Here is a 22,419-nt window from a genome sequence, read left to right as displayed (position 1 = left end):
TATCATATCATTTTAAAGAGTCCCAAAGAATCTTGGGAACTGTACTTTAGCATTGATCTGAGGGATTAGGTTGGCAGGTTGAATGTGCTTTCAGATTTGGTTTTTTTAAAAAAAACAGATTTTATTATAGTTTGAAACAGAATACAAATGTTATTTTGTCAAATTTCCAGTATCTTTTTTATCAGAGATTAAAAAAACCTAACCTAAATAACAACACAAACCAAAAAGAGAAAAGGAGAACTTCTGATTCTTCATCCGTCAGCAATATATAGAAAATTGTTGAAGGCACCCAGTCCAAGATAACACCCCACAATTCTAATTTCTATAAACCAATCTTTTCTTCAATCCTCAAACCCAGGTATCAAGTTCATTTTCTTTTTCACGCAAAAAGTCTGTAAGGAGTTTCCAATCTTCAGTAAATAAGAGCCTACCTTATCTTTGGAGGCCCAGGCAACACCCAGGGTTTCAAATACCTTTTTCCTACTTTGGTGCTCCATCTTCTTATATAGATGCGATCTTGCCTCACTTAATCCATGCTCTTTTCACGGTAAGGTTAGATTACTGCAGTGTGTTGAGGCTTCTTGGGAAAAGCACTGGTCCCATATGCAGTGGTCAGATTGCGAAGAGGGTAGTCCTGCAGAGACAATAATTGTACTCATCTTGCAAAGTCTACCCTGGCTTCTGGTATGTTTTCAGGGGTGAAACGGAATGCTGCTTCGAGCTATAAACTCCAAATGGGGGAATCCAATAGATCATGGCCTCCCTTGCAAACTTACCATTTGCTTAAATCTGCATTGTACAGTGGTGCCTCGCAAGACGAAAATAATCCGTTCCGCGAGTCTCTTCGCCTAGCGGTTTTTTCGTCTTGCGAAGCAACCCTATTAGCGGCTTAGCGCTATTAGCGGTTTAGCGGCTATTAAAGGCTTAGCGGCTTAGCGGCTAAAAGGCTATTAGCGGCTTAGCGGCTTAGAAAAAGGGGGGGGAAGCGAAAAAAATCGCAAGACTTGCAAGACGTTTTCGTCTTGCGAAGCAAGCCCATAGGGAAATTCGTCTTGCGAAGTGCATCGAAAAACAGAAAACCCTTTCGTCTAGCGGGTTTTTCGTCTTGCGAGGCATTCGTCTTGCGGGGCACCACTGTAAGCCTGTCTCTATTTGAAGTGAGCAGGGTATGGGCTTCAGAGGGTCTTTTCTACATCCCACCACTTAAATACCTCCACAGATGGTGTTGCGGTGCCGGGTAAATAACAACAACAACAACAAGCTATTTTATTATTTTTACCCCACCCATCTGGCTGGGTTTCCCCAGCCACTCTGGGCGGCTCCCAATTGAATATTAAAAATGTGACAAAACATCAAACATTAAAAATTTCCCTAAACAGGGCTGTCTTCAGATGTCTTCTAAAAGTCAGATAGTTGTTTATTTCCTTGACATCTGATGGGAGGGTGTTCCACAGGGCGGGTGCCACTACCGTGAAGGCCCTCTGCCTGGTTCCCTGTAACCTCATTTTTCAGCGAGGGAACCGCCAGAAGGCCCTCGGAGCTGGATCTCAGTGTCTGGGCTGAACAATGAGGGTGGAGACGCTCCTTCAGGTATACTGGGCCAAGGCCGTTTAGGGATGATTTCTAGACTTAGTTTGCATGTAATTTTAATCCAAACCGTGGCTTAGTTTTGAAGAAACGATTGTGCTGCCTGTCAGTGAGAAGTCAGTACCGTCCCTTTGCTCCTCCTCTGATGTTGCTGCCAACACTATGCTCTGAGCTAAGCCATGGTTTGGCTTTGCGGTGTATTGCTTTGGGATTTTTTTCTTAAAAATATAAAGTGGTATAGAAATGGGGGGGAAACGTAATTATAATGTCTGAACTGTGGGCTCATGGTTTCTCCCTCTCTGACAAAACACAGGCTTAGCTAAGATTTATTCTATGGCTTACCGCTCATGGTTTGTTTGGGGGAGATAGACCATGAACTGGGGTTTGGGTGCAGCACTATGTTGAACTATGGTTTGGTTCGCAGCAGTGCGGCAGCAGCAGCAGGTTCAGAAACTGATCAGAAACAACCACATGAAGCGACTAAGCCATGGTTTGTCTCAGTGTTACAAGTGACTTAGGTCCTAGATTGCTCTGCTTTTCAGATTCCCTTCTTTAATTTCTTCTCCTTATTACACTGGAACGAATGGTCGTTTTATTGCTCTACGTGCAGTCTCTTGGAGAATCAAGGCTTAAATGAGGTTAATAAATAAAATAAATTCACTGTTGTAAAAAGATCTCTCCTCCAGACTGATTGCGAAAAATGTAAGAAAGCTTAGTTAAATAATAAATGGATTTTGAAAAGTACCACGGTGTTTGCTTCTAACTGTGTGCAAAGATGGGCAGCTGGGGCAATCTATTTAATGACTATATTAATGTCACTCATGAGCTGCTGTAGTTATTTGCTGAAGTGGGCGATTGCGGTTGCAATGATTTTAAATGGCAAGGACTGCAAAACACTTTGCCAGTGTACTACAAACCGTCCTGTGGTTCTTCTAACAATGTCCTTATGGACTAGACGCTCCTCAAAGTCCTTTCCAGTTTAATTCTATGATTCTACGAATTTAACACAAGAGAAGTTCCAGTTATGTGTATCTTCTGAGTAGCACTTGTGATGATAATTTAACTGATGTTACAGGACTCAAATACGACGCGATCTCTGCACAGTGTTCCTAGAGAATAATCTTTTACTTTTTTTAAAAAAAGAAACAATCCAAAACATGTTGTGTGGCGTTCTGCATGTGCTCATGAGCTTTTCAGCTCTCCTCTTTGAGCTCAGCTTCTGAAGGCTACCCTAAAAGGCTAGCAACTCAGTCAGATCTGTTGCCAGGAAGAAAAATGCGTCGCCTACCCACGTAGGCGTAGAATTGGCTGGCATTCCCACCCAAGCGCTTCTTGAATCCTGGCCGCCACTTCAGCCTTTGATGGCTCTAACCGCCGCAGAGACTTTTCAACTCTTGAGATGCCCAAGCCTGAATCCTTCCAAGTTATTTCAAAGTCATTTTCTGTTACCGTTGAGCAACCTTCCCTTCCAAATGCTGCTGCCAGATCTCCTAACTATGGCTGTAGGGCATGTGTGTCCTTGGTGTGCTCAGCTGCCGTGCCAGTCAAGTTTTGTGTGCGTTGATTGCGTGTCGAGGTCCCCAAGCCACCCCCCAATAATTCACACATCACACATCAATTTTGGTTTGGGCTTTTGGCACGATTTTGGCCCACAACTTTATTTAAATACACACAAGTGAGTGGTTGCTTAGGCGTTGGTTCCGACTATCTGTACTTGCCCAGGGACAGAACTGACTTCCGGATTCCAGCGGAAGCCAGTGAGGGAAACAATTTTGGGGAGAAAATGAAGCTGGGCCTCAGTCCCTCACTTCTCACCCTCATGCTCCTGGGGGCTTGCACGGCCCAAGTCCGATGCCAGGGACAAGGACGAAAAGAATGGTAAGCCCCTGGATTCCTTTAACGGAATTCCCTTTCCGCACCACCATTGGAGGGGTAGGCACTTACTCCTCCATCAACCAATTTGAACCAATGCCTAACCGCCAACCTTACAAGTTGTGACGATTTGCTACGTAGTAGGCAAAAACCAAATGGCACCAGCCAATCAGCCAAATGGACAAAATTCCTACCAGGCCCCTGCCTCAAAGCAGACGACCCCATGACAGGCATAGGTTGTCAAGCGAACAACCCCCCCAATACAGGGAGGGTGGGCGGGTGATCCGGTGCAAGCAGCCAAGAGGACGCCCAAAGTTGGGCGTCCAATATTTAAAACTTCTGACCCCTCCTTCAAAATTGGTAACAAGCAATTCTCCTCAGTGACCCAATTAACCAATTCACTGCCTGGGTCACTCCGCAAATCTGCCCAGCAACGCTGGGGTGGCTTGTATCCCCCACTGCAACACGTGCTCTCTGCTAGGGAGAACACGTTTTAAGGTCCTTCGGTGCCCCTGGGGCAAGAAAACAGACATGGCGCTGCTGTCCTCACTACACTTTCCAAGAAGTAAGGAATTCACTTGGAAATGCTTCTGCGTAAATGTTTTTGAGATTGGGCCCCACGATTCAAGATGCAAGGACGGTCGTGGCGCCTTTATATTTTCACAGATTTGTTGTCTTACGCTCCATGTCAGCTGTGGACCAAAGGGCATCTTGTAATCTGACAGCCGAGGCTGCTGTAGCACAATGAGATGATTTCTTTCTCTCCTCCAGAGGTTCAGGAGCACTGGCCTTCGAGCATTATTTCTTCGCGGCATCTTCGGAAAGATTGGCAGATGGGCGTGTAGAACATAGGAAAAAAGCCGCAGTGTTGTGTACTTGCTGAAATGGTTTTTAATTCCATTGTGTGTTTAGGGGTCCTGAACCTTTTCAGGCTCACGGGCACATTTGGAATTTAGAAAAGGTGGCGCTGATTGGCGTTGAGTAGCGATTACTTAGGTGTGATTACTCAGGTGTGCACTGTCAGTCTTAAAGGGATGTAGGTGGCGCTGTGGTCTAAATCACTGAGCCTCTTGGGCTTGCTGATCAGAAGGTCGGTGGTTCGAATCCCCGTGACAGAGTGAGCTCCTGTTGCTCTGTCCCAGCTCCTGCCAACCTAGCAGTTCAAAAGCATACTAGTGCAAGTAGATAACACTGTGGCAGGAAGAAAAATGGCGTTTCCATGCGCTCTGGCTTCTGTCACGGTGTCCGGTTGCACCAGAAGTGGTTTAGTCATGCTGGCCACATGACCCAGAAAGCTGTCTGCGGACAAACGCCAGCTCCCTCGGCCTGAAAGCGAGATGAGCATCGCAACCCCATAGTCACCTTTGACTGGACTTAACCGTCCAGGGGTCCTTTGCCTTTTACAGTGGTACTTCGGTTTAAGAACAGCCCTGTTTACAAACGATTCGGTTTATGAACTCTGCAAAACTGGAAGTAGTGTCCTGGTTTGCGAACTTTACCTCAGTCTAAGAACGGAATCCAGACGGTGGAAGGGCACCAGTGGCGGGAGGCCTCATTAAGGAAAGCGTGCCTCGGTTTAAGAATGGTTTTGGTTTAAGAACGGACTTCTGGAACGGATTAAGTTCGTAAACTGAGGTACCACTGTACTTAGGTGTGATTAGTCAGGTGTCTTAAATGACAATACCAACAATTCTATCCTGCAATGGCTAACCCACTGTTCTTGCTGCATAATATATACAATACAAAAATATTCCCCCACAAAATTCAGTGGTCAAACCCATAAAGATTGATTGATTGGTTTTGTCACAAGTATTGGAGAGGAGCGCTGGATTTCTTGGATAGACTTTTATTGCCATTTTTGCAGTTCCAACGGAATCCGCTGGGTTTAATATGCCTTATTCCTGTATTCCTGTGCAAAGGATTCCAACAGAATTAGCTCAGCAGGAGTCAATCGTTGAACACAAGGACTTACTAAGTACTTAATCCGTAGTTAACATTTGGCTGCAAACAAGGACTCAAAACCACGTTGCCGTTTTTTTTGTTTGTTTGCGTGGTGTCAACTTTTCGTGATCCCAGGACAGGTTACAAAACAAAATAAAACTTCAATATAAAATATACAAACATTAAACTTGAACAGCTATATGGCCTGCCAGGGGAGAGCTTAATTTGGCAAGCGAACCCATGCTTTTACCAAGTAACTGTTTGCTTTGAAGGGTCTTAACCAGGTTAAGGCAGCAAAACGCAGCGCTAAACTATGTTTAAGCATTTGAAATATTTTGACTGCTTTAGACCAACATGGCTACCTACCTGAATCTATGTTTAAGCACTGTTTGCACTGGACCATACTGTAGGGATTGGTAGATGATAGTTCTACTGATTTTATTCTGTTTTGTACGTTGTATACCACTTTGATATATCTTATGAAAGAATGGTTTGAATGCAGGTATTTCAGTAAAGAAAGAAAGAAAATCAACCCCTTTTAGAATACTACCACTAACTCTCATTACTATAGAGAGTTTCTCTGTCTCTGACTTAAGATTGTTGGTGAGAAATTTGCCTTCTTTCAGAAATCAACAGCTATCTAATCTGGACAGGCCTAAACTTGGTGTTTCTAAAAGGCCCCTGTTGCTTTATTGTTTTTACACAGACTTGTTACAGCAGGTTCTCAGACGGTAGTTGCTTTTAAGGTACATTATCTATTACTTGAAGTAAAGTAGCACCGAAGAGACCTTATGGTTTCCGATCTCCCAAAGCCTCCAATACATAGTGTTTACTGCAGCAGGAAAAAACGAGTGATTCTCCAATTTTAAGTAAAATATAACTACTTTTTTTTGCAAATAATTTTTATTCATTTTCCAGTTAAAAAAACCCATTCATATTAATAACAAATCAAACCAAATGTTTTCACATTCAAAAAAAAAGTCAATTATATTCTGAATTTATTAATTTCAATGGGACCCCCCAAGTTCTAAATTTCAAGAGCTAATATCCATCCTTTATTTTCTGCTGATATTGATCCTCTCCTCAGTCGGTCGTTGGTATAACTCTCTATCTTGTTTTATTTTACCATTCCTTATTTATAATCACGTAAGGGGCAATTTTTCTAATATAACTACTTTCAAGGTGCTGAAGTGGACATTGTGCCGGGCTTTGTGGGCAATGCATTCAATTTTTCTCTTTAGAAGTACACAGAAAGTCACTGAAAATAGGCTCTCTGCATTCACATTGTAATTTGTCATCACTGTGAGAGATGCACACGAAGTCAGAAGCTGTGTGGAAACATAAATAGGTTTAAATCCTTTCAGGTAATGCGGAAGCTACAGGGTATTTACAGGAATCAGGTATAAAAATGAGCCAAGTCATATGTATATAATGGTATGTCATACCCTCCAACATTTCTCAGATGAAAATAGGGGCATCCTATTCCATAATGTTTATTATTATTATTATTATTATTATTATTATTATTATTATTATTACCCCACCCATCTGACTGGGCTCCCACACCACTCCAGGAGGCTTCCAAAATATATAAAAACATAATAAAACGTTAAACATTTCCCTATACAAGGCTGCCTTCAGATGTATTTTAAAGGTTGTATAGGCCTCCCTTGGCTTGGGTGTGTGTGACATAATTCCATGCCCTCCAATATTTCTCTGATGAAAATAGGGACATCCTAAGGAAAAGCGGGACATTCCGGGATCAAAGCAGAAACCGGGGCGGCTTTTTGTAAATTTAGGACCGTCTCTGGAAAATAGGGACATTTGGAAGGTCTGGTATATGTGGACTTAATAACAGGTGGATTTGTAGAGGACAGAAATAACAGTAGATTATGGTTAACTTTATTAATTTGTTTATTGAATTTATGTGCCTTCATCTGAGAATCACAGGGCGATTTACAATATAAAAACTCAAAAATGCATGACGTAACAGCAAACAAAAACAGTAACCCCCACCCAGTATTTTATTTATTACACGGTATTTTATTTATTAAGGCATGTGATGTCAAACTCAAAATGTCCTGTCATATCCTAGTCTGTCCAAAGGTAGGAGTGAATCACACAGCATGGAGTTCTTCAATTAATGATTTTTGTGGTTGTAAGTTTCAGCGTTCGGAACTGCCTGGCATTGGAGACAGGATGGGCCCTGTAGCTGAACTAGCGTTTTTGTTTTCTTCGGAGGATGTTCTGTCTTTCCTGGAGGGAAGGACAATCATCCTTTCAGGAAAAGGCTCAGCATTATTTAATGGCATTTGCCCTGGAAAACAGGCAAGCGCTCTTTCAGGAGAAAATTTAAATGGGAGTTAGAACGTGTCATTTGAGCAATGAATCAGATTCTGCAATAATTCACCAGTAACCGACATTTCAGAAACCGTGACACTATCTTCTGGGCCAAAACTTTTCTGTTTGCCTGGGTATAGAATGATAGAGTTGGAAGGGACCCAGGGGTCATCTAGTCCAACCCCCGCAATGCAGGAATCTCAGCATCCATGACAGATGGCCATCCAACCTCTTGTTTAAAAACCTTCAAGGAAGGAGAGTCCACCACCTCTCGTGGGAGTCCATTCCACTGCCAAACAGCTCTTACTGTCAGAGAGTTTTTCCAAACGTTTACTCGGAATCTCCTTTCTTGAAACTTGAAGCCACTGGTTCGAGTCTTACCCTCCGGAGAAGATTTTAAGCTGGCTACTTTGCCCTGTTGTGCGCCTACTGCCTTTTGAAGCCGTTTTTATGCCAGTATTTTATTGTTGTTTGGCCAGTCACCACCCTGCTACCTTTTGAGGGAGGGCAGTTTATAAATAGCTTAAGAAAATAAAAGAGCTTCATGCTTTAAAAGCTTGGCACTGAGGTAAAAACGACGGAAGAGGGAGGACTAGTTAGCATGTGAGGGCATTGAGAGAGGTCAGAGAAGAGTCCGTGCCTTGGTACATCAAAGGGATCCTTTAAATTTACTTTTAGAGCTCGAGGGGCAAGTAATGTTCTTTGGACATGCTTTCTGAGGTGGTGTTATCCGGGAGAAATTGACCAACCTAAAATTAGACTGGAACCGGGTGCAGACGAACGCTGCAAGATGACTGTCACTGGAGGCAAAAGACTTCTTTGCCTTGAAAAGCTAGGTGTATATTTTTAAATAAATGAAATACGGAGTGTCTCGTTCTGATGAAATTTGGAGGAGGCACTGTCCATGAATCCTAGTTACAGGTAGGTAGCCATGTTGGTCTGCCGTAGTCGGGGGAAAAAAAATCCTTCCAGTAGCACCTTAGAGACCAACTAAGTTTGTTATAGGTATGGGCTTTCGTGTACATGGTATCTGAAGAAGTGTGCATGCACACAAAAGCTCATACCAATAACAAACTTAGTTGATCTCTAAGGTGCTACCGGAAGGATTTTGTTTATTTTGTTTCCATGAATCCTGTGTGCATTGTGACATTTAAAAAGAAAAATTGGATGGGCAACAGCTCCCACCTTCTGGTTGTGTTCTGCAGCGTCACATACAAAACCAGATTGTTTTGCAGCCGCCCGCAAACGAAGCAGATGTTCAAATGCGAAGCTGCTACCATTTGGCAGGCTTCAGTTCTTATGACCCCTGTGCATTTGTGACTGTGTAGCTTCTGCGGTATAACGTGTTCAATTTGCCAGTGACATACTATTGCTGAAGAGCAGCATCAGGCTGTTTCATATCCAAAATCAGCCAGAAGAATTACGCAGGATTTGGAGAGTTTGGAAATATCAACACAATCGACAGCATGCAGCACTCCTTCTTGAGCCAAGTCTGACTTAATTCGAATAGATAGTTCCACTGGGAATAAAGATTCTGAGCCAGACATGACCTCTATCAAAGTTTGAAAAACCCACTACTCCTTTGGGTATCTCCCTACCGCTTTCTTGTGAAAACCATAGCATTTTGTACAACATGAGATAAAGAAACACAATTTCCGGACTTAGCCTTTGATGTCTTCTGATGGAGAAGCCTTCTGTATCAGACTTCACTTTCTGACACTTAAGTTTGGTTCAGATGTAATGGAAAACCTGGCAAAACCCTCACTATTTTAATCCTTCTCCTTCCCTCCTCTTTTCCTAGTGTGATGGAACATTTCTGCTAACCAGAGTTCCCTGTGATGTCCAAATGTGGGGAACTTTGGTTTGCTTGAATTATAGTTGGTGAGATCAAACTGGGTTAAACTCTGTTTTCAGATCCTGGCTAGTTGATAAACCATTACTGTTGTTGTTTAGTTGTTTAGTCATGTCCGACTCTTCATGACCCCATGGACCAGAGCATGCCAGCTTTAAACAAACCATAGTGTCCCAGGTTTTCGACACCACAGGGCTCCGTGGGTAGTTTAAAATGGAATGTTTCTCTGCTTCATAAGGGACCTGTTTGTATATGTGAGAACCTGAGACTCAATTGTTGTTTAGTCGTTTAGTTGTGTCCGACTCTTCGTGACCCCATGGACCAGAGCACGCCAGGCACTCCTGTCTTCCACTGCCTCCTGCAGTTTGGTCAAACTCATGTTGGTAGCTTCAAGAACACTGTCCAACCATCTCGTCCTCTGTCGTCCCCTTCTCCTTGTGCCCTCCATCTTTCCCAGCATCAGAGACTTTTCCAGGGAGTCTTCTCTTCTCATGAGGTGGCCAAAGTATTGGAGCCTCAGCTTCAGGATCTGTCCTTCCAGTGAGCACTCGGGGCTGATTTCCTTCAGAATGGATAGGTTTGATCTTCTTGCAGTCCATGGGACTCTCAAGAGTCTCCTCCAGCACCGTAATTCAAATGCATCAATTCTTCTGAGACTCAATACAGTATAGTGTTTTAGCAGAAACCATGGTTTCCTGTTCCATGTGAACTAAAATTTAAATGGAACCAGTTTCCCACCTCATTCCTAGTTTATACCAGGTTTGCAGTAATACAGGTGACTAAGCTGCCACGTGTCAGAAAGCATTACTAAGCGGTAAGCTCGTTATCTGTCTTGGCGAGCCCAGACAAGCTGACTAGCTAAGGCAAAACAGGACTCTTGTTGGCTGTTTGGTCTTCATTGGAATGGGCACATTGCTGTGAATTGAAGTAGTTGTTTAGTAGTTAGTGCCATTCACTTTTGCCTTATATTGCTGCTAAGGTATTTTGCCTGCTGTAAGTTGGAAGCAGAGTGCAATGAGAAAATGTGTATGCAAAAATATCCTGGGTCCCAGGGTATAGTCTGAGGTCACATGTAAGGCTATCACTTCACAAAAGCTAAGCAGATCTAGATCTGGTCATTGTCTGGATGGTAGATTCCTTGGGAACAACGTGCAGGATATAACAGCAAGCAAGCAAGAAAAAATAATAAAAAATGATGTAACTGTATCCTGCAGTTTGCTCCAGTGTCATGGCTAGCAATATATATTTTGTATGTTTTTCATTTAGGCTACAACATTAAAAAAAAAAAATGTCTCCATTAAAGCGCCAACTTTGTAAAGTACCTGCTAGTTTTGGGTTGTGTTTTTTTGGCATAAATACAATTAAGCAAATATCTGATTAAAATGAGGAAATGTAGCTTGAAAACGTAATGCTGGTCTGTGTGGCTTCATCACTTATTTTCAAGGCAATCACGGAGGCTGGCATATCAAGCAAAAAATGTAAAGTAGCAATTTCATGGTGATGGCTATATAACATTCTGATGGTTTAAAATGAAACCAGAAGTGATTTGGCCAGTCGACTGTAACAAGCAGAAAATGTTGTGTTTATAATATACCACAACTGATACCTACAGATAATTTTTGGATCTTAACATTATTGATATATTGGCATTTTAAGTCGCATATGATGCTGTGTTTTTTTTTAATGGTCTTCCGTGCTCTCTCAGAAACTTCAATGTTTGATTACCTTAGACTATCACCTTGATCTCAAACACTTTGCTGGAATGTAAATTCCATTTATTTCAGTGAAGCTTGCTTCAACTTCCCTGAGTTTTATCTGGGAGCTCATAGCAAGTTTACACTTAAATAAGTTTCATAGAAATTAATGTGATTTGTGTAATGGGCACATTCCAGAGAAAGATAGGGCCACCTACATCCCATTAAGCAGGCTTACAGATGCAGTTAAATATAACTGCTGACTATCAACACATTAGGGATGCGGGTGGCGCTGTGGGTTAAACCACAGAGTCTAGGACTTGCTGATCAGAAGGTTGGTGGTTCGAATCCCTGCGACGGGGTGAGCTCCTGTTGTTCGGTCCCAGCTCCTGCCAACCTAGCAGTTCAAAAGCACGTCAAAGTCAAGTAGATAAATAGGTGCCGCTCCGGCGGTAAGGTAAATGGCGTTTCCGTGCGCTGCTCTGGTTTTGCCAGAAGCGGCTTGATCATGCTGGCCACATGACCCGGAAGCTGTACGCCGGCTCCTTCGGCCAATAAAGTGAGATGAGCGCCGCAACCCCAGAGTCGGCCACGACTGGACCTAATGGTCAGGGGTCACTTTACCTTTACCTATCAACACATTACATAGAAATAAGTTCACTGGTTTTAGTAAAACTTGGTTCCTCATAATGCCCACCGTCCGGAGGTTGTCAGGATACAGTGTGCCCATTGTTGGCTATGAAAGGAAAGCTCACACAGGCAAGGAATAATTTCCATTTTCAATAGCTCTGCTTCCACTTCCTATTCTCCTGCAGTTGATTGTGGTCGGCTGGCACAGAAAGCTAGGTGTGTCCCACCAATGTAAATGGAACGGTGCAATCCTGCACATGGCAACTCAGAAATAAGTCCTGTTGTGTTCAGTGGGGTTTACTCCCAGGAAAATGTGTCCAGAGTTGCAGCCTTAAGCACTTAGCTATATTCTTCTTTCTATTCCTTTTTTCTTGCTTTCTGTTCCTTTATTTTTTCTCCATTCTGACTTTGTTCTCCTATAAGACTAAGTAGCTGTTTTATCTCACTATGTTATAAAAAGATAATGGGTAGGTATTTTTGTATATCTTTGAGTAAGTATCAATATTTTTTTTAAAAAAGCACTTAGCTGTGCTCTTCGGTCCCCCCAATTTGATGGTAATTACAAACGAGTGAGATGTTCAGCAAAATCACAGGGTGTAATTTTTTTCTTGCACTATATTGCCACTATATTGCAGCAGATGGCAGGTGCGGGTTTACATTCTAAAAAGAACAAAACAAATCTCTGATAGCTCACCAGATGCAAGTGCAGTGGTGCCTCGCAAGACGAAATTAATTCGTTCCGCGAGTTTTGTCGTCTTGCGATTTTTTTCGTCTTGCGAAGCACAGTGTCGGGAAAGTTTTGGAAAAGCTTCAAAAATCACCAAAGTCTTTAAAAACCTCAAAAAAGGCTACCACACCGCGTTCTATGAGTTGCTCCTCGAAGTAAAGTCACAACTGTATTAACGGTGTTAAGAAAAAGGAAACAAACTTGCAAGACGTTTTCGTCTTGCGAAGCAAGCCCATAGGGAAAATCGTCTTGCGAAGCAGCTCAAAAAGCAAAAAATCCTTTTGTCTAGCGAGTTTTTTGTCTTGCGAGGCATTCGTCTTGCGAGGTACCACTGTGTTTCTACTTGCCCAGTTCCTTTATGTACTAGGTTTCTGTGTGCGGGGTGTAATTTTTGTGACTTTTTTTAAAAAAGGTAATTCCTTCAGCTCCAGTTTAAAACGGCACACCTCCAGGAAGATTCCGAAATGTAATTTGCCGAATTTGTGAATTAGTTTGAAGCATAAGGCGAATGGCTTTCAAACTTTTTGCTGGATTGCACTCAGGGGATGCGGGCAGAAGTCCAGCATGCACTGGGACTTCCTGTTCTCTTCTATGACAGGAAATATTCTTCCTATTATTGGGGATTCCCTGTTGTGCACGAGGAGTTTTCCTCTGCTTGTAAAATAGGACATGAAAGGCCAAGTTTGTGAGGGAATTATTTTGTCAGTATCAGAGCTACTGAACCACAGGCAAAGTGTTTGGGATCCAGTACAAGCAATAGTTGGACTGAGGCTTCGATAATAAGGAGCAAATTTCAATTTGTAAGGCAGAGGGGCTTGCGATTCTGATTTATTGAGGTACTTTGAGGGGAAATTCCTGTGTTGTCAATGCACACATTGCTTTTTGTGTAGGAGTTGGAGCTCCTTGTTTTGCTGAATGCCTGCTTTAATTCTGCATACTGAGAAGAAAGCAGAAAGTGCCTTCTGCATTTTTATCTTGTAAATTAACCCAACTCCTGTGTAATTGCAGAGTGTGTGGTTTGGGGACCCAGAGATACAGGCAAGACAGATTCGTCTGGAAATCTTCAACATTCAGTAGGAGGAAGTGTTGAGAAGAACAAATTATATTAGAAGCACAGATGCTGTGTGGGCTGATGAGTTTTTTCCCTTGCAGTCAAAAGCCAAAAGTGCATATTGAATATATAATCCAGATGCCAGATGACTTCCACTTATATGTCACCTTCTGCTGGGTAGTAACCAGTTTTTTCTTCTCCTTCAGAGTGGGGGGCATTACCCTGAACACTATTCCCACATTTGTGGTTCTGGCTCTGCATAACAAATACAGATAATATGCTGCAGAGCATGAATTTGCAGTGTCTCCAAAACTGACAGATTATTGCAGATGTCTCACAACTACTTCTCAAAATAAAAATACTTCTCAAAATAAAAATTAAACACAGAGCCTCCAAGTGTCCCTATTTTCCAGGGACAGTTTCAGATTTACAGAAGCCATCCCGGTTTCTGATTTGATCCCGAAATGTCCCGCTTTTCCTTAGGATGTCCCTATTTTCATCAGAGGACATGGAATAGATCACCCCTATTTTCATTGGAGAAATGTTGGGGTGCCCCTGTGTTGGAGGGTATGTAAATGCACTCATTTTGGGTGGTTTTGCAAATCATGGGAAAGATTTTATAATGGGGTTTCCAGCGTTTGCCAACCTGGTGCCCTCTTGGATCAAATCCTAAAGAGGGCTACTGTGCCTTACCAGTCATAGAAGTCTCCTAAATGACTTAACAGAAACTTAATTTACTTGTCCCAGAATTGGTAAACAGGAGAGGAATATTCTCGATTCAGTGGAAAGATTTCTGCGAAGAATGTTGTATGCAATATAGAATAAACCTGTTTTAGAAACATTGGGTCCTTCCTTAAAGAGGAAGGTGAGACCTGGAAAACTGGCACCCTGTGCTGTGGGTGGGTGTGAATGGTCAGCCACAACACCCGATTGGTAGGTCCCTCGAAACTGGGTTCAATCTGGCCAATGGGACACAGTCTAAACAGTTCAAGGGACCCAGTGGCGTAGCGTGGGGGGTGCCAGGGGTGCCGACCGCACCGGGCGCAACATCTGGGGGGGGCGCGAGTCCAGAGGGAAGGGACAAGTTCCTTCCTCCACCGGGCTCCCCGCCGCCACCGCCAGCCTTGCGCCCTAGCGCGCGCGCCCCCCGCCGTCGCTGTTGCTGCGCTCCGCTCACTGCTCGCAGGAGGAGCAGCCACTGCAGCAGCGCCGCCGCCGCCACCGACGCCTGGCCGGGCACGGGCAGCCTCTGCACCCTGCCGCCGCCATCCCCTCGGCCCAGCCACAGGCGGCGGCTGCTTCTGCCTCCATCCTCCTTCGGGCAAGCAGCGTTGTTTGCGCGGCAGCGCCAGCGGCAACTCACAGGTTAGGGGTTGGGGGGGCGCAAATTACTTGCCTTGCCCCGGGTTAGGGGGCGCAAATTACTTGCGTTGCCCCGGGTGCTGACAACTCACGCTACGCCGCTGAAGGGACCTATTTATGCCCATGCACGTGACCCAGAGCTTCCTCTTTCGGTGCATGCATTCGGAACACCCGCCCACCTCTCCCTACTTTTAGGGCTTTGCGCTTGACCTTGCTATGCCGTTGTGTGTTGCCTGTCGTTGGGACAGGGGCACGGCAGGAATTTTCCCCACTTGCGTGATTGGCTGTTGCCATTTGGGTTTCACCTACCGCGTAGCAAATCATCACAACTTGTAAGGTTGCGGATAGGCTCTGGTTCAGGTGATAGGGATGGGAGAACTCTCTCGCCATCCCTATGTGAAGGGTATTTCGTTAAAGGAATCCAGGGACTCGATGGTTTGGTCAACCCCAGAGAGGGGGTTGTGCCCGTGCCTGAGTCCAGGGGGACATTTGGGTGACAGAGTTAGCCCGTTCCCAGTTTTCCACTTATCCAGGTGTTCACCCTTGGCTGACCTATGCTGGAACCCTGGGTCAGTGTTACCTGCATGGCAGGGAGCTAGTCGAACCAGAGCCTATGCAACCAGTCACTTTCTGTAATCAATAAAGTTGTGGCCTAAATTCTGCCAAAAACCAAAACCAAAATTTGAGTCAAGTGTGAATTAATTTAGGGGGGAGGTTTCTGGGTCTGAACACGCAAATTTTAAAATTAGCTAGCTAGCTATATATTGGCTTCAGTGTAGCCTAGAGAGCATTATTATTATTATTATTATTATTATTATTATTATTAGCGTTTATATACCGCCCTATACTTGAAGGTCTCAGGGTGTTTCACAGAAAAGATCACAACATATATAATCAGAATAAAAACAACAACCCAATAACACCCTCTGCCCCAGAAAAGAGCCACATTTTAAAAGGGTATAGGATGCTGAGTTTGTCACATTTCAGAGACAGCGTATGTGTTCATAGGGAATTGTCTCACGCCATTATTTCGTGAAATCCCATGTTGCTTCCTACCTGCCTGCTACACCAGCTCTCTGCTAAATTTCTACCAAAATAAATATTGGGAAGAAACATCTATTCTGATAGTTATGCCTTCATAGTTCCAGGTGCCTTGTGTAATTAACACAACACTTGAAAGGGCCCGTCTTAAAAGTTAACTTCAGCATTGGCTGACCCCAAATCTGTAAATTATATTAGATATCTGTCTACAGACTTGGTTGGACAAGAATTCCCAAGCAACCTTAGGCTAGTAGAGCATTGTTTTGAAAGAAGGAGGAGAGTTTTCTCGTCGTGAAAGGGATATGAGTTTCCACATGTGCTATGGGAAAGCTGTGCACATCAGTACAGATGTTTAGCTTAGTAACCTTTTAGTCTTAAGGTCAGTAGACTAACTGCCATCAATTGAAGAGCCAGGATTGAAAATACTGAATTATGTTTCTCGTTCAGTTTCTTTTCTAAACTGCCTGTATCTGCTAATGCTCATGCCTCTCTGTATTTTCTAGAAAAAATGCTCTGAACTGGTATATTCTGCAAACTCATGAATATATCCACATACCCTGCCACTAATATTGCAAGCCTGTTCAAGTTTATTGATAGCCCACAGACCTTCAAATTGCAAAAAGAAATACTTGAATCCATATGATGAGGGGAAAAGAAACTAAACTAAAAAAAAAAAAGCAACTTAAAGTAGAGTGGAAAATATTTATTGAATGTATGGAAAATAATTGTACACAGCTCAAAACGCTGGCAGCATTCAATAAATTCAACAGAGTAAATAATATTTGTTTGATGTAAAAGTGGAAAACTGATTTGAACGGTTATAGTAAAATATGCAGGAAACTGTGATATGTAATATGAACCATTGAAGAATAAGAAGGGAAGTCATTGGATGTTTCAAAGTTTGTAAAATGTTTAATTTGATATGTAGAAAAATGAAAACTCAATACCTAAAAAAACCACAAGAAAGGCCATTTATATTTTCATTGTTTAAAAAAATCAACAAAGATTAGGACAAATGTGATGAAGAGCAGTACAGAAATGTGGTAACAGATTAGTTAATTAAAATCAATGCCCCCAAACAATTCTGTAATAGCAGCACACCCAGAAAGTGTGCTTTCCATTGCAGTTATTCCTATGGCAGTCCTTACCTTAGAGCAAAAACAGATGAACTGATGACAGTTAAGCAGCTCTGTGGTAATGTCAGAGAGAAATGATATTTTAGTCATAGCGAAGGGATCAAACTCCTGAAGGTGAGCTAGTTCCCTTCATCTTATATAAGTGTGCAGCCCCTACTTTTTTCATGCTGCTGCTTTAACCTCACTTTTCAAAAGCGGCGGAATAGTAAGATAATGCAGCCCCAACATGAAAAGCAATATGACTTGGGAAATTCCTGCTGCTCAATATGATCGCAAATTGTATTGTGCAGAGAAGCATGCCACGAAAAATATTTTGCTAGAGCTTACCAAAATGCTGTTGGTTGGAGAAAAAGGGAAGAATGTTATCTCCTTTCTCTCTCTCTTTATATATATATAAAAATATGTTTTGTTGAAAGAAAGGAAGCAGAAAGAAAGGATAGAAGGAAAAGGGGTGGGTTGGAGAGAGATTACTAGACTGGCACCATTGCTAAGAAGAAGAAAAAGGAACTTTAGAAAGGAGAATTTTAGAAAAGAGAAGAAGGGGATTCATGGAGCAAAGCAGACAGGTATACAATACGATTGTCACACACTTGGGAGCCCACAAAGAAGAAATACAACACTGGAAAAAGAGGATGGAAGAGAAAAACCAATCTGCATATAGCATGCCTATGCTAATTTATATGGATAGATGCAAATTTTAGAAATAATTACCAAAATTTGAATACACTATATAGCAATATAACACACCCTCCAACATTTCTCTGATGAAAACAGGGACATCCTATTCCATAATAATAATAATAATAATAATAATAATAATAATAATAATACCCCACCCATCTGTCTTGGTTACCCCAGCCACTCTTGGCAGCTTCCAACATATATAATAAATGCAATAAAACATTAAAACGTTAAAAAAAAACCTTCCCTCTACAGAGTTGCCTTCAGATGGCTGATGAAAATAGGTCCTACCATACCCTCCAACATTTCTCCAATTAAAATAGAGACGTACTAAGGAAAAGCGGGACGTCCCGGGATCAAATTAGAAACCGGTGCGGCTTTTGTAAATCCAGGGCTGTCCCTGGAAAAAGGGGACACTTGGAGGGTCTGATATAATGGGTAAAACTGTGACAAGATGAGCTATGGGTGTGCCAACTCTGGGGGCTGAGGGGTCTTCAGCCCCCTCAATATTTGCTTGAAGGGGGCCCAGCCTCCCCATGTTGAGAGGAGCCCAGTGCAATGTTGCAAAGGCTGCACTGACTTGCATGATGTTGGGAGGTGTGTGTGATGTTGCCCCCCAATCTTGGGGGCAACCTGTAGCCTCTGGTGCCTACTCAGCCTGTTTTGGGGTCACGAAAAGTCGGACACGACTAAATGACTAAACAGCAGCAACAACAACAACAACTGTTGATGGGCAGCTTCAAGAGCCCTGCTCTGCCTTCTTATGGTTCCTTATCTTTAAATTGGACTTGGTCTGGAGATCCCTTCTCACAGAGGACACCTTCAGACAAGCAAGTATTAAATCAGTCAAAATTAATACCATCAACCAACTGTTAAGCAAAATACAAAAAAAGAAAGAAAGAAAGTACAAAATCACAGCCTCCGTAGAACCAATTATTAAGGGAAGAATGTAAAGTATGCATTTTTAAATTTTTAATCCTCATCGCTATATATATATATATATATTAAAAACACCCCACTTTCTAAGGCACCTAACAAATAATATAAAAGCCAAATAAAAGAAATCATAAAACAAAACGTTTTAAAACAACAACAGAAATCCATGCCGAAAGAATCACCACTAGAATGTATCCAGAATGAGTTTCTTCTATACTGTATAAAATTCTCCACAGAAATATTTCTGCTGAATTGAGAACATTCCTCTCTTACCAGTTTTGGAATAAGCGAATTAGATTCTGTAAAGCCATTTAGGAGGCTGTTATGATTGAGATTATTTTAACATTTGTATGTTTTCAAGTAAAATTGTAACGTTTGCGTGTATGGTTGTAAAACTTTATTGGTCTTTTTGCTTTATCTTTTTGTAAACCACTTCAAGGTTTTCTTTTTTTTTTTGGTGTTTTTTACCAATGTGTATACATTTTCTGAAATAAAAAAAATAAAAAAGGCCCTTTCAGGTATTTGACATGTGGGCATGTGCAAAGAGGCTGGGTTCAGAAGTTCCTCACCATCAGAGGTGCCAACTTGAATAAAACATTGTGAGGGCCTAGGTAAGCCCTACCCCTATAATCGATCACAAGACGTGGCGCATGCACATCATTTGGATGGCCCCTCCAATGTTTTACTGGGGGGCCTTTGGCCCCTAGGAGTTGGCTCCTATGCCTGCCATCGTTCCCCATGAGTTGGAGGCCAAACACAGGGGTCGTACCTAGGGGTTGGCTAGATCTTCTTCTGCCCCACAAGCAGAAGTATGTGTGGCCCAAAAGCTAACTTGTTGTGTACAGTCATACCTTGGGTTGAATGTGCTTCAGGATGAGCGCGTTCGAGTTGCGCTCCGCGGCAACCCGGAAGTAACGGAACGCGTTACTTCCGGGTTTCGCCACTTGCGCATGCGCAGATGCTAAAAATGACATCACACGCATGCGCAGAAGCGCTGAAACGTGACCCGCGCATGTGCAGACGCGCGGACACGGGTTACGTTTGCTTCTAGATGCGAACGGGGCTCCGGAACGGATCCTGTTCACAGCTACAAGTACCACTGTATATCGAACGCCTCCCTCAGGAGACAAAACAAGGTTCCACTGGCACTGTGAGAGGGTGAAGAGAGGCTACTCCAGCAGTCAGCAAATTTTTTCAACAGGGGGCCGATCCACTGTCCCTCAGACCTCGTGGGGGGCCAGACTATGTTCTTTGGGGAAAAACGAATTCCAATGCCCTATAAATAACTGAGAGATACATTTTAAATAAAAGCACACATTCTACTCATGTAAAAACAGCAGGCAGACCCCACAAATAACCCAGAGATGCATTTTAAATAAAAGGACACATTCTACTCATGTAAAGACACGCTGATTCCCGGACCATCCGCGGGCTGGATTTAGTAGGCGATTGGGCCGGATTTGGCCCCCAGGCCTTAGTTTGCCTACCCATGGGCTACGCCTTCATGCCCATTTGCATTGTCATTCCAGGGCCTTGTGCCCATTTTTGTGCCAAGGAAGGAAGAAAAGGCTGGAAGAAAAAAGTGGACGAGGAGTTTTGATGTGGGATGAACGCCTTGCATCCGTCCCTGCGTGTGCTTGCCAGTTTCGTAGCTGGAACTCCACTGCACGCCAAGGGAGCATGGTTCTGGTTGCAGCTGTTCCTTTGCTTCTCTGACATTCCTGCTTCAAATATATACAGGGTTCTTCTGTCTTCCGCATAGCTGCTTGTGGTGTAGCCTGCTGCCGAATGTAATTAATAGTTGCTCGTCCAGCAACTCAATGTCACCCCTTTGTTTTCCTTTGCTTTTGGAGGGAACAGAGAGTGGGGAAAAAAGCGGCGCTGCTTGAGATAGCAGAGCTGTTTCTTAATCAATTGCGTCGTGGACGCAATTAGAAGTTACAGCTGGAAACCTTTTGTACCGTTGTCATAGTTTGATGCTGTTAACTGCTCAGCGAGAGAGGCCAGATAAACCGATAGGTCTGTGCTTATCTTTCCTTAAAGCAAAGTTGGGGGGTGGTTTAAGGGGGCTAAAGAGATATTGATGAAACTTGCGGATTTTATTTCCACAGAGGCTAAATAAAATCGATAAAAGACGATTCTTGTTTTCAATAGGTAGAGCACATCAAACACCCAGGCTTCTCCAAAGAGATCTCCAAATCCCCCCCATAGCTTGCACCCCCCATCCCTTGCACTTTTGGTCATCTTTTGGTTTCCACCAGATCCCGAGTCCAGGTGCTGTGCTTTCTGAAGAGAGCTGGGTCACTGGCGGGTTCATATGGTGAATAATGGCCGTTTACATGGTGTGGACTTGTCGACCTCACAGCCTCAGAATAGTAGTGTAGATGGCCCCCCCAAAATCTAGTAATAGGAATTAGGCTATTTTCCAGCCACTGTTACATGCGCAATGTGCAAACAAACTGCCATGAGCCTATGTAGATCTATCATGTTGCAATCCCATAGCTGTTCAGGAAAATCATGGAGCTATGCCAGACTCCCTCTTCAGGCCCCTCCCGATAATTAATGCTTACAGAATTAATGAGTGATCAGGATCTGATTTAAGGCCTAATTAAGAGCATGAATATTATGGTTAGAGCTGGAGAGAGGACAGGGAAATGTCTGATCCTGCACGTTTCTTTGGATTCTTAAATGGGGGTGCAGGACCCACAGTCTTAAGATCTGCATATACAGTGGTACCTCAGCTTACATACGCTTCAGGTTACATACGCTTCAGGTTACAGACTCCGCTAACCCAGAAATAGTGCTTCAGGTTAAGAACTTTGCTTCAGGACGAGAACAGAAATCGTGCTCCGGCAGCGCGGCGGCAGCGGGAGGCCCCATTAGCTAAAGTGGCTAAGAGTTTCAGGTTAAGTACGGACTTCCGTAATGAATTAAGTACTTAACCTGAGGTACCACTGTATTATATACGCTTCTTTGGGTAGGGGGAGAAGGGTTGCATAGAAGCATTGAAAACAAATAGCAATAGTGGTGGAGGTGTGAGGAAATTAAGAAATTTTGGACAGTAATACAAGAAGAATTAAATAAGATGTTGAAAATATCAATAATAAAAAAACCAGAGATATATCTCCTTGGATTGATGGGGAAGAGATTCCACGGAGGGGAAAAAGAATCTTCTTATATGCAAGTACAGCAGCTAGAGTAGTGATGGCTGCTAAGTGGAAGTCACAGACTCTACGCTTAAGGGAAGAATGGATTTGTAAACTAAATGAATACTTAACTCCGGCAAAACTAACAGCTATTATAAGAAACCAGTCGAATCAGAAATTAAAAAAGGAGTATGAATGTTTTGATGAATATATGGTAAAATATTGCTAAAAAATATATATATGCTAATATGCCTAGATTAAACTGTAAAGTATCTGAGGGAAGGTAAATCAGTAAGGGAAGATAATAAGAATATATAGAAGATTTGAGAAGATTGTAAAATGCAAATATAAATGTAATCTCAGAATGTAGAGGAAATTGTGTGGGGGCGGAGGGAAGCGGGGGGAGGGACAAAATAATATTAG

At 42.9% G+C, this 22,419-nt stretch overlaps 1 protein-coding gene across 6 annotated transcripts in view; it reads left to right on the top strand.

The window, feature by feature from the left end:
* Window positions 1-22,419, top strand: part of TSPAN12 (tetraspanin 12) — an 89,148-nt gene that overhangs the window by 3,795 nt on the left and 62,934 nt on the right. For 2 of the 6 annotated variants that reach the window (XR_014516615.1, XM_083463741.1), the window contains exon 3: window positions 17,654-17,799. The exons of the other annotated variants lie outside the window; for them this stretch is intronic. Coding sequence is in view for 1 of the 2 variants with exons in the window: in XM_083463741.1 (XP_083319867.1) it covers window positions 17,782-17,799 (18 nt within the window). In the remaining variant the exon portion in view is untranslated. The remainder of the gene's footprint in view (window positions 1-17,653; window positions 17,800-22,419) is intronic. 6 annotated transcript variants of the gene reach the window in all.

The sequence above is a fragment of the Podarcis liolepis genome (genome assembly GCF_965112155.1).
Source record: "Podarcis liolepis genome assembly, chromosome: 10".
NCBI lineage: Eukaryota > Metazoa > Chordata > Lepidosauria > Squamata > Lacertidae > Podarcis > Podarcis liolepis.
This window is presented reverse-complemented; position numbering and strand designations above follow the sequence as displayed.